Source organism: Heterodontus francisci, chromosome 10 (genome assembly GCF_036365525.1).
Source record: "Heterodontus francisci isolate sHetFra1 chromosome 10, sHetFra1.hap1, whole genome shotgun sequence".
Classification (NCBI taxonomy): Eukaryota; Metazoa; Chordata; class Chondrichthyes; order Heterodontiformes; family Heterodontidae; genus Heterodontus; species Heterodontus francisci.
Window position 1 is genome coordinate 95,311,770 of NC_090380.1, and position 16,001 is coordinate 95,327,770.

At 43.6% G+C, this 16,001-nt stretch overlaps 1 protein-coding gene across 2 annotated transcripts in view; it reads left to right on the forward strand.

The window, feature by feature from the left end:
* Positions 1-16,001, forward strand: part of LOC137374648 (interferon gamma receptor 2-like) — a 73,105-nt gene that overhangs the window by 24,694 nt on the left and 32,410 nt on the right. For both annotated transcript variants that reach the window (XM_068041099.1, XM_068041100.1), the window contains exons 2-3: positions 484-601; positions 12,265-12,422. In XM_068041099.1, the coding sequence (XP_067897200.1) occupies positions 484-601; positions 12,265-12,422 (276 nt within the window). The remainder of the gene's footprint in view (positions 1-483; positions 602-12,264; positions 12,423-16,001) is intronic.

The following is a 16,001-nucleotide window of genomic DNA, read 5'->3' on the forward strand; positions in this document are numbered from 1 at the left end:
CCTATCAACGAGTAGTGCATTTCAAATGTAATCCATCTAAGAGCCTGCAATGCATTTAATCCACAAAGTGTATATACTTCACATAATTGAATAAAAGCTTAAACATTAGGATCCTCTTTAGGTGAAATATGAATGGACCACCCGTGAGTTTCCTCCCCAATATACTCTGCTCTGAAGCATGGTTTTAATGTTTAGATGCTAAGTGGAGCTGTGTTTAACTGAGTCGGTACCTCCAAGGCCAATGCTCGACTGTCCCCTTTGAGGAGGTGAGGAGTAATTTTAAGTCTTTGTTGTTGGTGAGACTCCCTACTGGCTGTAAAATTACCACTGGATCTAAACACAGGCAATTGTACCAGCTTAAGAATTTCTGCTTCCAAGTCAACTGAAACCATGGCTAGCTTTCTTTCTGTTTTTTTTAAAGAAATAAATTTCATTTTCTCTGGATTAAAACCTCTTTTAACATCCTTCTTTCTGCTTATACAGTGTTTGGCAGGATCCCAGAACCAGGAAACCTGAGTATTAATTCTGTCAGATGGAAGCGTGTCCTCAAATGGGATCCTGTTTCTTTCCAAGGTGTTCCAGTGACATACTCTGTTCAAAGGTAAGAGATTGATTTTTAACGTAGATCAGCTACAGCGGAACCTACATTGTCCATGTCCCCATTATTCACCTTCCCAATTATCCAGGAATAATTCTCACAGAACAAGGCTTTGTGTGAGATGGTGTCATATAGCTCAGCCCATTAATGCCATTAGTGTCATCTTTTCTGATATAAATTAATATCTCAGCCCCCAAAAAAACTAAATTACTGTTTTTATTCCTAAGCTTAAGGTATTGATGATCCCTAAGTGCAAGTTCTTCATTTGCAGACTCTTGATCATCCATTTTCCATTATCCACCAGGGGTTCAGAGCAGTTATAGTTGGTAATGGAGATTCCACTGTAAAACTGTATAGCAATAAAAGACGATGCAATACAATTTCACAATAAAGTTATTTAAGTAATTTTCATAGATCGCTCCCTACGGTGATTTTTATTGTGTCCTGCATGCTCAGCCTCAGTTATTGTCTTAGAATTATTTGCTGTTGTTTTATATCTTTTTTATTCGTTGATGGGATGTGGGCATCACTGGCTAGGCCAGCATTTATTGACCATCCCAAATTGCCCTTGCGAAGGTGGTGGTGAGCTGCCTTCTTGAACTGCTGCAGTTCTTGAGGTTTTGGCACAACAACAGTGCTGTTAGGAAGGGAGTTCCAGGATTTTGATCCAGTGACAGTGAAGGAATGGAGATATAGTTCCAAGTCAGGATGGTGTGTGGCTTGGAGGGGAACTTGCAGGTGGTGGTGTTCCCATGTATCTGCTGCCCTTATCCTTCTAGGTGGTAGAGGTCGCGGGTTTGGAAGATGCTGTCCGTGGAGCCTTGGTGAGTTGCTGCAGTGCATCTTATAGATGGTACACACTGCTGCCACTGTACATCGATAGTCAAGGGAACGAATGTTGAAGGTGGTGGATGGGGTGCCAGTCAAGTGGGCTGCTTTGTCCTGGATGGTGTCAAGCTTCTTGAGTGTTGTTGGAGCTGCACCCATCCAGGCAAGTGTTCCATCACACTCCTGACTTGTGCCTTGTCGATGGTGGACAGGCTTTGGGGAGACAGGAGGTGAGTTACTCGCCGCAGGATTCCTAGCCTCTGACCTGCTCGTGTAGCCACGGTATTTATGTGGCTGGTCCAGTTCAGTTTCTGGTGACTGGTAACCCTTAGGATGTTGATAGTGGAGGATTCAGCGATGGTAATGCCATTGAATGTCGAGCGGAGATGGTTAAATTCTCTCTTGTCGGGGGTAATCATTGCCTGGCACTTGTGTGGCACGAATGTTACTTGCCACTTATCAGCCCAAGCCTGGATGTTGTCCAGGTCTTGCTGCAGCTGGACACTGGCTGCTTCAGTATCTGAGGAGTTGTGAATGATGCTGAACATGGTGCAATGATCTGCAAACATCCCCACTTCTGACCGTATGATGGAGGGAAAGTTATTGATGAAGCAGCTGAAAATGGTTGGGCCTAGGGCACTATCCTGAGGAACTCCTGCAGTGATGTCCTGGGACTGAGGTGATTGACCTCCAACAACCACAACTATCTTCCTTTGTGCTAGCTATGACTCCAACCAACGGAGAGTTTTCCCCCCGATTCCCATTGACTCCAATTTTGCTAGGGCTCCTTGATGCCATTATCGGTCAAATGCTGCCTTGATGTCAAGGACAGTCACTCTCACCTCACCTCTTGAGTTCAGCTCTTTTGTCCATGTTTGAACCAAGGCTGTAGTGAGGCCAGAGCTGAGTGTTTCTAGCAGAACAGAAACTGAGCATCAGTGAGCAGGTTATTGCTGAGCCAGTGCTACTTGATAGCACTGTTGACGACCCTTCCAACACTTTGATGATGATCGAGAGTAGAATGAAAGGGTGGTAATTGGCCTGGTTGGATTTGTCTTGCTTTTTATGTACAGTACATACCTGGGCAATTTTCACATTGTCAGCTAGATGCCAGTGTTAAAAGCCTGCTACCTGACCCGATGGGACCTGATGACATGTGTCTTTCGGGTCCGATTTTCGGGCTCGGTTCGGGCCGGACACACACGGTAAGTGTTCTGCTGGTAAGTATTAAAAATAAAAAACTTACCTGAGCTGGGAGTCCGGGACGAAACTGAGTCTGCACAGTGAGCGAGTGACGTCACTATGACATCATGCATGCGCTGCAGTTTCGTGCAACTTCCCAGTCGGAAGGTAAGTAAAGGGATCGTTGGGTCGGGGTCGGGTCTGGCTTGGGGCGAAATTGGAGGGACTCGGGCCAGGTCAGGCTCGGGTCTGCTGTGGATTGGTCGGGTTCTTTTTCCCGACCTGAGCAGGCCTTTAGCCAGTGTTGTTGCTTGGCTAATATATTGGCTCATATATGTACTGACTTTGTAACTAGATTTTCTTTTGAGAAGACTTTCTTAAATAAAATTGCATCTCCCTCTAATATGTATTCATAACTACTAACTCTGACGTAACGGGCAGAAGGGTATTGTGGTAGTGAGATATCGGACCATTGTGTATATAAATGTGCAATAGCACATTAGTAAGGAATGACTTCCAGGAATATTTCAAGTAAGGTATTCAGCTAACGTCATAAAGCACAAGTGTTAAACAGTTGCCACAAGAACACAAGAAATAGGAGCAGAAATAAATCATATGGCTCATCGAGCCTGCTCCACCATTCAATATGATCATGGCTGATCTTCGCCTTCAAATCCACTTTCCTGCCCACTTCCCATATCCCTTGATTCCCTACGAAACCCAGCCTTAAATGTATTCAATGATGGAACATTCACAACCCTCTGGGGTAGAGAATTCCAAAGATTCACAGCCCTTTGGGTGAAGTAATTTCTCCTCATCTCAGTCCTGGATGAATGACGTCTTATCCTGAGACTGTGTCCCCGTGTTCTAGATTCTCTGACCTGTGGGAACAATCTCTCAGCTTCTACCCTATGTCATGCAGGCCCCCACCTTCCAAGAATGAGGAATATTAATTTTGCCACATGAACATTAATTTTAAACTGTCACTAGAGTGAAGAAAGAACTGGTTTAAAAAAAAACTACAATGGATCCTTGGCTGGCGAGACATTTTTTGCATATTAACAGACAATACTTGGAAAGGACAAAGGGTTACTTCCTGCTCCAATTTAATCCACAATGGACTTTTGATTACCAGATGTTGAGGGTGGAGGAGCTTGCATTCCAGGTTAACTGCTAAGATGGCCGAACACACAAATGGACGAGGTCACACCAACTAGTCATATGACTAACCTGCTGGGCCACCTGAGTTTTTTTTGAATTTGAACTTGCCACAGAGTTTTGAACTGGCAGAAAGCTGTTTGCTGGTGGACTGAAAAGACCTCTTGTGGCTGGCTCGCTGTAGCCTCTCCTGTCTGCTTCCATCTCGCGGAACTGAAACTCACTGAACATACGTGAACTTCAAGAGAGAAAAGTCTCCTGCAGTGAACAAGGTTTAAGAAGAATACAGGGCCCCAACGAAAAGCAAGAATTACCTACACACGAGGACTCTTCAGCAATTTCGAAGCACAGTAACAGAAAAACCCTTCTCTGAAATTGCCTCAAACCTCTCCACTTTATCTTTTCTTCTCTTTTCTGTCTATTTGTATGTGCGTATCACATATGCATGCTAGCCTGGGGCGTGGCATGTATCTGTAGGCGTTAACTGAAGTAGGGTTTAAGTTTGAATAAATTTCACTTTTCTTTAAAACTAAGAAAGCCCGTTTGTGCTAATTTCTTTGCCTTATAATTGGAAAGTGGTGAACAAGGGCTCACCAAGGGGGAGCTCAAGACACTGTGTGTTTAAAAATAAAACCCTGTTGCTGTAAGACCAGGTGAAGGCTGAAAGGGAACCCCTGGACCTCTTTCTCATCTGGTCGTAACAGAAATTTGGGTGCTAGTGTCTGGAATTTACCCACAGGCAAACAAAAGAAATTGGAAGTGGGAACAACTTGGCTTCCCAATCAAAAAAGAGCAAGGTTAATACAGTTGTCTTGAGGTTGTGTGTAATTGAATACTAACATGTCTGCAACTGAAGCGAGTAGCTCTCCAAGCCAGGGTGAAGTAACTTGGGATAAGTTAAAAGCACTGTCTATGGAGGAGTTGAGAAAAATGGCTGAGTAGTGTGGGATCACTGTACGTGGCAAGGCTAGGAAGTTTGAACTCATAAGGCTAGTGGCCAACCATTTTTCCCTTGAATCTGAAGAAGCAGAAGCAGTGTTAGAAGTAGACCCAGACAGGGTATTGCTAGCAAAGATACAATTGGAACAAAAGAAATTTGAATTAGAAGACAGAGAAATGGAGAGACCGGAAAAAGAGAGAGACAGGAGAGGGAGAAAGAGAGAGTCTTCCAGAAGGAGCGTGAAGAAACAAAGACAGGAGAGAGAAAGAGAGAGACAGGAGAGCGAGAGAGAATATTCCAGAATGAATCTGAAGAAAAAGAGCTGAGGGGGCTTGAGTTAACTAAGGGGCAACAGAGTAACCCCAATGAAACCATGGCCAATATGTAGGAGTGTAATTCAGGGCTGGGTACAGAATTGTTAAAACTAGCTCATCTAATACCAAAATTCAATGAGGAAGCTGTGGAAACGTCTTTTGAGAAACTGGTAAGGCAGCTAAAATAACCAGCTGAGACCTGGCCTCTTTTACTGCAAATACAGCTAACTGGAAAAGCCCATGAGGTTTATTCCTTGTTGCCAGATGAGAGTTCATCAAATTATGAACTGACCAAAAATGCTATCCTTGGGGCATTTGAATTAGTACCCGAAGCCTAACGCCAAAAGTTTAGAACCCTCAAAAAGCAAGCTAATCAGACTTATCTGGTGTTTGAAAGAAGTAAGCAGCTGGCTCTTGACCAGTGGCTGACGGCTTTAAAAATACAGCTCAGCTATGAAAATCGCAGGGAAGTAGTTCTGTTAAAGGAATTTTAAAAACTCTCTCCCACTCTCAATACAGACCCATGTAGAGGAGCAGCAGGTTCAGGGAGCCCGGGAAGCAGCCGTTCTGGCCGATGAGTTTGCTTCAATTTGCAAGTCAGTTTCTCAGGGCAGACCCTTTCCTAATCACCCCCAAAAATCCGAAAAGGACAAAGGGTGGGAAGGTGATGTCCACCCAGGCAGTCCTAGAAGAGAAAGGAAAGCAGGAAACACAGTGGGCCCTCCTCCAGTCAAAAAGGAAGGTGTTGTGAGCAAGAATGAGACCTGGAGACCTGTGTGCTTCCATTGTAATAAGGCAGGGAATTTAAAAGCTGACTGCTGGAAACTAAAGGGAAATCCAGTCGGGTTAATCAGGGCACACCCGCTCAGTGAAGACGGGACCCTGATGGAAAACACAGAACAAGCTGTGGTTTTAACTGTAGTAAGAGTGCAACCTAGGAAGCTTACTCCAGTCAGTGCAGGAAAAGTTAATAGGTTTCCTGAAGGCTATCACGGTTTTGTGTCTGAAGGAAACGTAACCCCATACCCCTCGAGTGGGGCAAGCAAGCCTATAGTGATTCTCAGGGACACAGGGTTGACAAGATCCCTTTTACTGGGAAAAGGCCTGACCTTTCCCCCAGAGAATGCAGTGAACACCAAAATGATGGTGAATGATATTGGAAGGCAGTGTATGCTTGTACCTGTGCACTGGATGCACTTGGCGTGCAACCTAGTATCGGGATCGGTGATCATAGGGATTGTCCCTAGTTTGCCTGTGGACGGGGTTGACCTGCTCCTAGATAATGATCTGACGGGGGTAAAGGTGGTAGCCCCCTCCCTCCAATAGTGAAAGAAAGACCGTAGGGGGTCAGAGAGACAGGGCAGTGGCAGGAGACAGTCCCCTGAATGTGTAGATCAGGCCATGATCAACCAGCTTCCCCAGGGGAGACTGCATTGGCACTGCAGGCAGATGACCATGAGGTCTGCCTTTCCACGACTTTCTTTGGAAAGTTAGGAGACCCAGGGAATGAATTAAATGGATTTTCCCTAGCTGTGGCTCAGTGAGCCAACCCAGTATTATGAAAGTTAGCACAGGCTGCCAAGTCTGAAAGTGAAGCAGAGGGAGTCCCTGATTGCTGTTATATAAAGAATGAGGTACTGATGAGCAAATGGAGTTCTCCTCACAGATCTGAGAGCAAGGAGTGGGCAGTAATTCACCAGTTAGTGGTGCCACAGAGGTACTGGGGAGAAATATTAAGAAGGGCCCACAAGACTACAGTAGCTTTTCATGCCGGTATACGAAAGGCCAAAGCCCGCATAAGACAGCAGTTTGACTGGCCAAAACTCCACAAAGATGTGGTGGAGTACTGCAGGAGTTGCCACATGTGCCAGGTTTAGGGAAAACCCTAACCTACAGTGAAACCTGCACCCGTAAGTCCTATACCGGTGTTAGGAGGATCCTCCAGCAGAGGGCTGGTGAACTGTAAGGGATCCCGCCGAGAACAAAAGGGGACCGGCAGGCTCAAGGCTGGCCAAAGGTTAGACAGGGAAGGGGAAAAAGTGGCCAAGAGGGCAGTTTAAAGGAAATCTGGGAGGAATCTCGGATGAAAACCCCGACTCTCCGGTCGGCCAACCCAGAAAAAATTGTAAAGTTAGACCACATCCTCTTACATAAATGCAGACACTAGAAGCACCCCACCAGAGTTGCTGACAGCATTTACAGGAGCCTGCAGAGACAAAGAGAAACTTCTAGGGGGCAGAGAAATCGTGTGAGTGATGCCTCACCTAGTCGAAGTGCCAGAGGAGCGTGCAGTCAAGTCTGCACAAATACCTACAGGTAGGAGTGTCCCAGAAAACAAAGGGGAGATTAACAAAGAATCCTCCCCCACAGTCAGAGAAAAAGGGAACCACCCATCCCCTGAAGTCAAAAGCCTTTGCATGACTCAGCAAAACACTGAAAGAGAGTTTAGGATAGACCCACCCACTGCTAACTCTCCTGAAAAAAAAACCTCAGCAGGAACCAAAACCCTAGGCAGTCATGGCAATGGGTAAACTGAAGAAAAGCTTCCCCAAAGAACCACATAGTTACTGGGATGCCAGAAGGGGAAATTAAAGCAGCACTGGCACCCAGAAAAGACAATTTGAATAAGCTTTAGGATTCATAAATGAATGGAAATGGATGAGAGAAATACATAGTTTTTCTTTCTGTATCTTATATTTCTCACAAACCTTTTAATGAAATGCGCCGTTTTTTCCCAAATCGTATTTCATTCCCCTGGGTGTAGAGGTACAATGCAGGCCCCCACCTGCCAAGAATGAGGAATATTAATTTCGCCACATAAACATTAACTTTAAACTGTCACTGGAGTGAAGAAAGAACTGGTTTAAAAAAAACACAATGGATCCTTGGCTGGCAAGATATTTTTTGCATATTAACAGACAGTACTTAGGACCAAGGGGCTACTGCCTGCTACAGTTTAATCCACAATGGACTTTTGATTACCAGATGTTGAGGGTGGAGGAACTCGCATTCCAAGTTAACCTGTGGGAACAATCTCTCAGCTTCTACCCTATCAAGCCCTTTCAGAATCTTGTATGTCTCAATTAGATTGCCCCTCATTCTTTTAAACTCCAGAGAATATCGGCCCAATTCACTCAGCCTCTCATCATAGGACAACCCCCTCATCCCAGGAACCAATTTAGTAAATCTTCGCTGCACTGCCTCCAGTGCAAGTATATCCTTTCTTAAATGTGGAGACCAAAACTGCACACAGTATTCCAGGTGCAGTCTCACCAAAGCCCTGTATAATTTTAGTAAGACTTCTTTATTCCTATACTCCAATCCCCTTGCAATAAAGGCCAACATGCCATTTGCCTTCCGAATAGCCCGCTGCACCGGCATGTTAACTTTGTGCATTCCTTGTACGAGTACCACCAAGTCTGTCTGAACAACAAAACTTACCAGTTTCACACCTTTTAAAAAAAAAAATTCTGCTTTTCTATTTTTACGACCAAAATGTCCCTACATTATACTCCATTTGCCATCTTATTTCCCACTCACCTAACCTGTCTATATCTCTTTTCAGTCTCTCTACATCCTCCCCGCAGCTTACCTTTCCACCGAGCTTTGTATCATCAGCAAATTTTGATACATTACTCTCTGTCTTTTCATCCAAGTCATTAATATAGAGTGTAAATAGCTGAGGCCCCAGCACTGATCCTTGTAGCACTCCGCTATTCACTCTCTGCTTCCTGTCTGTTAACCAATCCTCTATCCATGCTAATATATTACCCCCTACACCATGAGCTCTTATCTTGCCTATTAATCTTTTGTGTGGCACCTTTATTGAATGCCTTTTGAAAATCCAGGTATGCTACATCTACTGTTTCCCATTTATCTACCCTACTCGTTACATCCTCAAAAAACTCTAAATTAGTCAAACAGGATCTCCCTTTAGTAAAACCATGCTGACTTGTTCTAATCACATTGTGCTTTTCCAAGTGCAATGTTAAGACTTCCCTAATAATAGTTTCCAGCATCTTTCCAACAACTGATGTTAGGCCAACTGGCCTGTAGTTCCCTGTTTTCTCTCTACCTCCTTTCTTGAAAAGCGGTGTAACATTTGCCAACTTCCAATCTGACGGGCCCATTCCTGAATCTAAGGAATTCTGGAAAATCATAGCCAGCGCATCCACTATCTCTGCAACTATCTCTTTTAGACCCCTAGGCTGTAGGCCATCTGGTCCCGGGGACTTGTCAGATTTTAGTCCCTCAAGTTTCTCTAATACTTTTTCTTAGCTGATATCAATATCCTTAATTTCCTTACTTTTTTTAGCCCCTAGGTTACTGCCTATTTCTGGTATGGAACTTGTGTCTTCTACGGTACAGACAGCACAAAATATTTGTTCAATGCCTCTGCCATTTCCTCATTCCCCATGATGATTTCTTCTGTCTCTGCCTCTAAGGGACCAACGACTACTTTAGCTACTCTCTTCCTTTTTATGTACTTATAAAAGCTCTTACAATCTGTTTTTATGTTGCTGGCTAGTTTACTCTCGTGTTCGATTTCCCCCCCCCCCCACCCTTTTTATCAACTTTTTGGTGGCCCTTTGCTGGTTTCTAAAACACTCCCAATCCTCAGACTTGCTACTATTTTTTGCAACATTGTAAGCAAGCATCTGCTGAATATTGAGAATGTGTGTATATTAAATTAATTAATATTTGACTGATTCCATGAAAAATAATGCATTACTCTGTTCTATGGAAATGTTGCTTACATAATCAGTAAAGTTCAGGAAGTAATTCATTGTGAAATAAATACTGTGGGATTATGAAGTAACATCTCAGAGTTATTGGGAAATCAGGCGTGTGACTCAAAGGTGATAATTGTTCCCACGTAGGGCTGCAAAGTATTTGTGTAAGTTATTAGTGCAGAAAGAGTGCAAGTAGCGCCAGTGACGTTGAATCTTTTATGTAGTTGCTTTATGGAATCAGCTGATGGGGAGGTGTTGCTCATTTATTTTGAAAGCTTTAATGTGTCGGACAGTTATTTTCCTGTACTGTTCTAATATGAAGTATGAATTAGAACTCAAGAAATCCTGGCAGATACTACTTTTCGTTATATATGGTACTCTTTGAATGTACAAATTCATTGCATAATTATATGGTTTGGTCCCGAATTTCCTTGGCACTTGAGGCATAATAGAGAGGGATGAAACAAGTGCAAGAAGTCCAGCAGTAGAGTCAGATCAGATGGGCCCTGGAAATGTTGGATCTCTGCCCAGAAGGGAATCTACAACCAGTTCCTGATGGGGCCCGAGGCAGGATGAACATACGTATGTCTCAGACATTGCCACTAGAACACGGAGACAGGGCGGGCAAAAACTTCCCCATTCCTGTGGCTCCTGCCTCCTTTCCAGTCAGCAATCTAGAAGCTGATAAGAAACCAGTGTCCAGGTCATTTTAGGGGCAGAAGTGGTATATTGGGGTCTCCAAACTAGGATAATGACCTGGAAGACTTCCAAATTGCCTTTTTACTTTCTCCTTTTTCATGTGTTCTCAGGATGGCAAGACTGCATTTGTTACTCATCCATAGTTGCCCTGAGAAGGTGATGCTGGGTCTTCTCCTTCAACTGCTTCGATACTTGTGGTGATGGTTCTCCTATAACGTCTCTGCAAAAGTTTTCCATTTGCTCTATTTACAGCAGTGGAATAGCACAGGGAAGAGGAAGAAGCCAGTGGCTTCTTCAATTAGCCAGGGAACAGGACTTTAATCTGTGTGGGAGTTGGGAGAGCAAGACAGCAGAATGTGAGGTAGAGAACAAGAAGTGAGGCTTTCAGTGGGACTATGGACCTGAGCTTTCAAATAAACTAGGGATTGTGGTCCTCAGAGAGAATGGAGAGCAGGGCTCTTGCTGAGAGCATGGAGAGAGCTTAATCAGAGAATGAGAATGTGGCTATAGAGAATGGAACAGGGTTCTTGGAGAGAATGAGGTGTGAGTCTCAGTGAATGTGGAGTGGGTCTTTCACAAATTGCAAAACATTGATTCATGGAAAATAGGTCTTTTAAAATGAACAGCAAGTGGTGTTTACAAGGAAAACAGAGAAAGGAGTGGTGCTTTCAGACAAAACAAAGAATTAGGAATGAGACTTAGAAATGGGCAGAAAATTGATTAGACAGTTCATGTTAAATGTTGGTTGGAACTGCATTAGGCTGCAGTTATATAGGTTTGCTGACTTCCCTACGCTTAGTGGGAGTCTCATGTGAGATTTTCTGATCTCATGCCCAAAGTTTGTGTATCTTTCATGTATGTGGCTTGTGCAGTAAATTCCCAGAATTTCTTTTGCCTCTTCCCACTAGGATGAGAGCAGACAGCAGGTTTATAACTTCTGACTATAAATCTCATATCTGGCACCACTCCCTTGTTGGCAGCCCTGCAAATTTTCTGCCCACGTTGCTGATGTTCTGGGGAAGTTTGTGCTTCATCAAAGAAGCAGTGGCAGGAGAAGCTTTCACTGCCCAGCTTTCTCAGCCGTGAAATGATGCCGGGAGGAGGAATCATTTAAGAAAAATAGTACTGACACATGAACTAAACCAGGTTTATAGAATTTTACAGCTTTAAAGGTACCTCGGCTCAATGTACCTTCACCAACTCTGACAGAGATAGTCACATAATTCCTTTCCGCTGCCCTTTCCCTATACCCTTTTAATTACCCATTTTACAAATATGTATCCATTTTCCTTTCAAAAGCTATTTTGGATTCGGCTTTCACCAGTATTTAAGGGCCGGGATTCTTTGCCCCAACAAAAACTCGGAATCTCTTCCTTATAGTGAAATCATTAAAGTTATGCCTGCTTTTTATCAACTCACTGGCCATTGGAAATAGTTTTTCTCTACTTAGTTTATCAAAACAGCTAATAACTTTGAACACTTGTATCATCAGATCTTCTGTTAACCTCACTAGCTTTGCTAGGTTGTCTTTATAATTAAAGCTTCTGATCCCTGGTATTGTTTCAGTGAATCTTTTCTGCACCTTCTACATGGCCTTGAAATCCTACCTAAAGTAGGGCACCCAAAACGAACACCGTATTCTAATTGCACCCTAACTAAATGCGATCTTGTGCAGGGCGGGAGTGTAAATGCAGCTTCTGAATTGATTTTTTTTCCTTCAGGAGATTAACTTTCTCTTTAGCACAGATTGGCATGCTTTTTCTAGGTCATCACTTGGTTAAATGTTCTTGTCGCAATCTTTACTTTGTCCAGAACTTTCGAAAGTAAAGGCAACCGGAGTTGGACCGATGCACAGAACTGTATGCACATCATTGAAACAAAATGTGAACTGTCGGATAGTTTCAATGCAACTTACAACCTGAGAGTGAGAGCAGAACATGGAAGTGAAACATCAAACTGGGTTGAAGCAGGTAAGAGATATACTTACATCAACAATGTTTTCTAAGCTGTTTCTTTAATTGTTCTGCTTTTCAGATAATGAAACTTAATGTAGAGTGGAGAAATTCCTATTGCTCAATCATCCCAGTATTTGATTAGATCTGTGTTAATGTGTCATACAGATTATAAAAGCCCCAGGTTCAGTTCTCAATCTCAACTAACTTGAGCTGGGTGGGCCTTGATAGAGAAGAGAAACATTCAGCCAGATTTCTTCTGCTAAAGAATGCCTGTGTGTGGACAGAATCAGACTCAGTTGTGATGTCTTCTATGGTTTAATAGCTTACTATCTAAAATCACACATGAAAATAGCCAATGGACAAAATGCCAGAAGTGTGTCAACCTCCAAAGAAATGCACACCAGCAAGTCGTTTGTAAAATTACATCGAATATATAGCCCAACCAGTCCATGCTGATATTCATGCTCCTGTTATGGACAGGTGGGTGATCGCGTGGCTGGTTTCCACTGTTCACCTCCCACTGATCACAGCACGTGTTTTATGTTACAAGCATTTTAACCCCTTGTGTTTTATTTGCCAAATAAACAGACAGTGAGAGGATTTCTTGTAGATTTAAAGCAACAGAGTAAATATTTATTAAAAAATACTCATTCCCTGAAAATGTTCGCAACACCACCCACGCATGCATTCGCTCTCACATACACTCAAGAGACGATAGATAGAAAAGTATAGGGTAAGAGGTGTTCAGAGTTCTGGTTGTAAAAGTCTGTTGTTTCAGGAATAACCTGAGGTATCCCCTCAGGAGGTTAATTTTAAAGTTGCAGGCCTGTTGGCTGGTTGTGTGGTAATTGTTGCACTGTTGCAGTCTCCTGGCAGTTCCCTTTGGGTTGAAGATGGTTCTGATGTCTTGGGTCAATTCTCACTGGTGGAAGGGTCTTTTTATCAAAGGCACTTTCTTGTTTCTGCCGTAGCTGGCTTCCAACTTCTCTCAACAGGGTTCAACTGCATTGGCTGGAACTGATCTCTCCCCCGCTGAGAGTGTATGGTATGCTGTGAGGAATCCACAAACCTCGCAGTCTCAAGAAAAAAGCTAGTCACATGACTAATCTGCTGGAGTTAATTGAATTGTGCTCACAGAAACATTTTTGGAAGAGACTGGAAGTGAACTTCAAGAAGAGAGCAACTCTCTGTCTCTCAAAGTTCCAGAGACCCACGGAAGTAACTCCAGCCTCAAGAGGGAAGACTCCTGCAGCCTTCTGGTACCAGCTAAACAAGTAAAAGTGTGCACTGCAAAACTTAACTTCAATCAAAGACTTTACATCCAACTCAAAACCACTAACAGAATTTCCATCTACTACTTCAAACCTCCCCCACCACCCCCACCCACCCCAACTTTAGTTCTTTCTCCTCCTGTGTGTCTATTTGCATGTGTGTTTATCATGTATGCATGCTAGTGTGGTTGCGTCGCGTATTCTGAGTTTTAACTGAGTTAGAGTTTTAAGATTAATAAACTTACATCTTTTCTGTTTAAATCTGAGAAAACCTGTCAGGTTGATTTCTTTGCATTTACAATTAGAGAGCAATGAACAAGGACACACCAAGGGGAAGCTAAAAACACGCTGTTTTAAAAGTTAAAATCTTTTATGGCCACACCATGAAAAGGCTGAGAGGGGAGCCCAAGACCCCTTCTTCACCTGGTTGTACCACTCTCTCTCTCTCTCTCTGTCTCAGTCTTGCTGGAATTGAAGTTGGCTTTTTGTTGCACTGTGTGGCTGAGGACAGACCAGACTGATGATGTCTCTAGTCCTGCCTTGAAAAGACTCCCCCTTTTTCCTCAAAACGATGACCTTTAAGGGTGAATATTTTCACAAGGGTTGGCTTCGCCCATGTGACTTCAGGTTTCAGTCCTAGCTGGGCTGTATAATGGCCTTGATAATAGCCCCATTCTGAGGAGATGAGGGTAGTTCTCACTCCATTATAATGGAGGTGAGGAGAGACCTGGACATCATCGAAGCTTGGGCTAATAAGTGGCAAATAACATTTACACCACATAACTGCCAGGCAATGACCATCTCCGACAAGAGAGAATCTAACCATCTCCCCTTGACATTCAATGGCATTACCATCGCTGAATCCCCCACTATCAACATCCTAGGGGCTACCATTGACCAGAAACTGAACTGGAGGAGCCATATAAATACTGTGGCTACAAGAGCAGGTCAGAGGCTTGGAATCCTGCAGCGAGTAACTCACCTCCTGACTCCCCAAAGCCTGTCCACCATCTACAAGGCACAAGTTAGGAGTGTGATGGAATACTCTCCACTTGCCTGGATGGGTGCAGCTCCAACAACACTCAAGAAGCTCGACACCATCCAGGACAAAGCAGCCCGCTTGATTGGTACACCATCCACAAACATTCACTCCCTCCACCACCGACGCACAGTGGCAGCAGTGTGTACCATCTACTAGATGCACTGCAGCAACGCTCCAAGGCTCCTTAGACAGCACCTTCCAAACCCGCAACCTCTACCACCTCGAAGGACAAGAGCAGCAGATGCATGGGAACATCACCACCTGCAAGTTCCCCTCCAAGTCGCACACCATCCTGACTTGGAACTATCTCGCCAGTCCTTAACTGTTGCTGGGTCAAAATCCTGGAACTCCCTTCCTAACAGCACTGTGGGTATACCTACCCCACATTGACTGCAGCGGTTCAAGAAGACAGCTCACCACCACCCTCTCATGGGAAATAAATGCTGGCATAGCCAGTGATGCCCACTTCCCATGAATGAATAAAAAAAAAATTCAGAGATGAGAAGTCTGAGAAAGGTGTTGTCTTTGTTTTTAGTATAGCTGACGTCCAGGTGTGATTATCTGTCACATTTCCATTGGGACGGGGCTTGATTGGTTTTCAGTCATAGTAGACACGGATGTGGATTTAAGTGCAAGAGATGCTGAGGGCCAGGTGTCTTGTCCTCCTTTTTGTTGACAGCACATGCATCAGTCTCTTTAAAATTGTTCCAGTTTTTTATACACTTGTCATGCATACAAGAAGTACGATGATGAAAAATTATAGACAAAAACTGAAGAGTTATAAAAACTGACTTTGTCTTTTAAAAATTGGATCTTTCTTTTACAAAGAGAACAATGTGCTCCAAAATGGCCACCGAAGGAAAAGGACTTTGTATATTCAAACTGTCTATAGGGACAAAGAAAAATCTTCAAAGCTAAGAGGTGTCAATTTGCATCTATCCTACATCCCACTTGAAATATTCCCAAATTGAATGGGTTTATCTGAAACAAAGAAGGTGTGAAGTAGCCATATCCTAGGCCATTGTCGATCACTATAGAGAAGAAAATACCCGTCTTTCCAGCAGAGGCGAGATGTAACACATCTTTACCGTAAAAGCAACCTAGAGAGAGAGAAACACACCCACCCACTCAGAATGCAGCGTCAAAGAAGCTTGTTTCCAGAAAACCAGAAGGGACACGCTCTTCTGCAGAATTATATATCTACACTTTATACAGCAGTGAATTAGAAGTGATCCACTGTCTTCAACTGAACTTTCATCTAAGAGAGCAATCTACAAACAC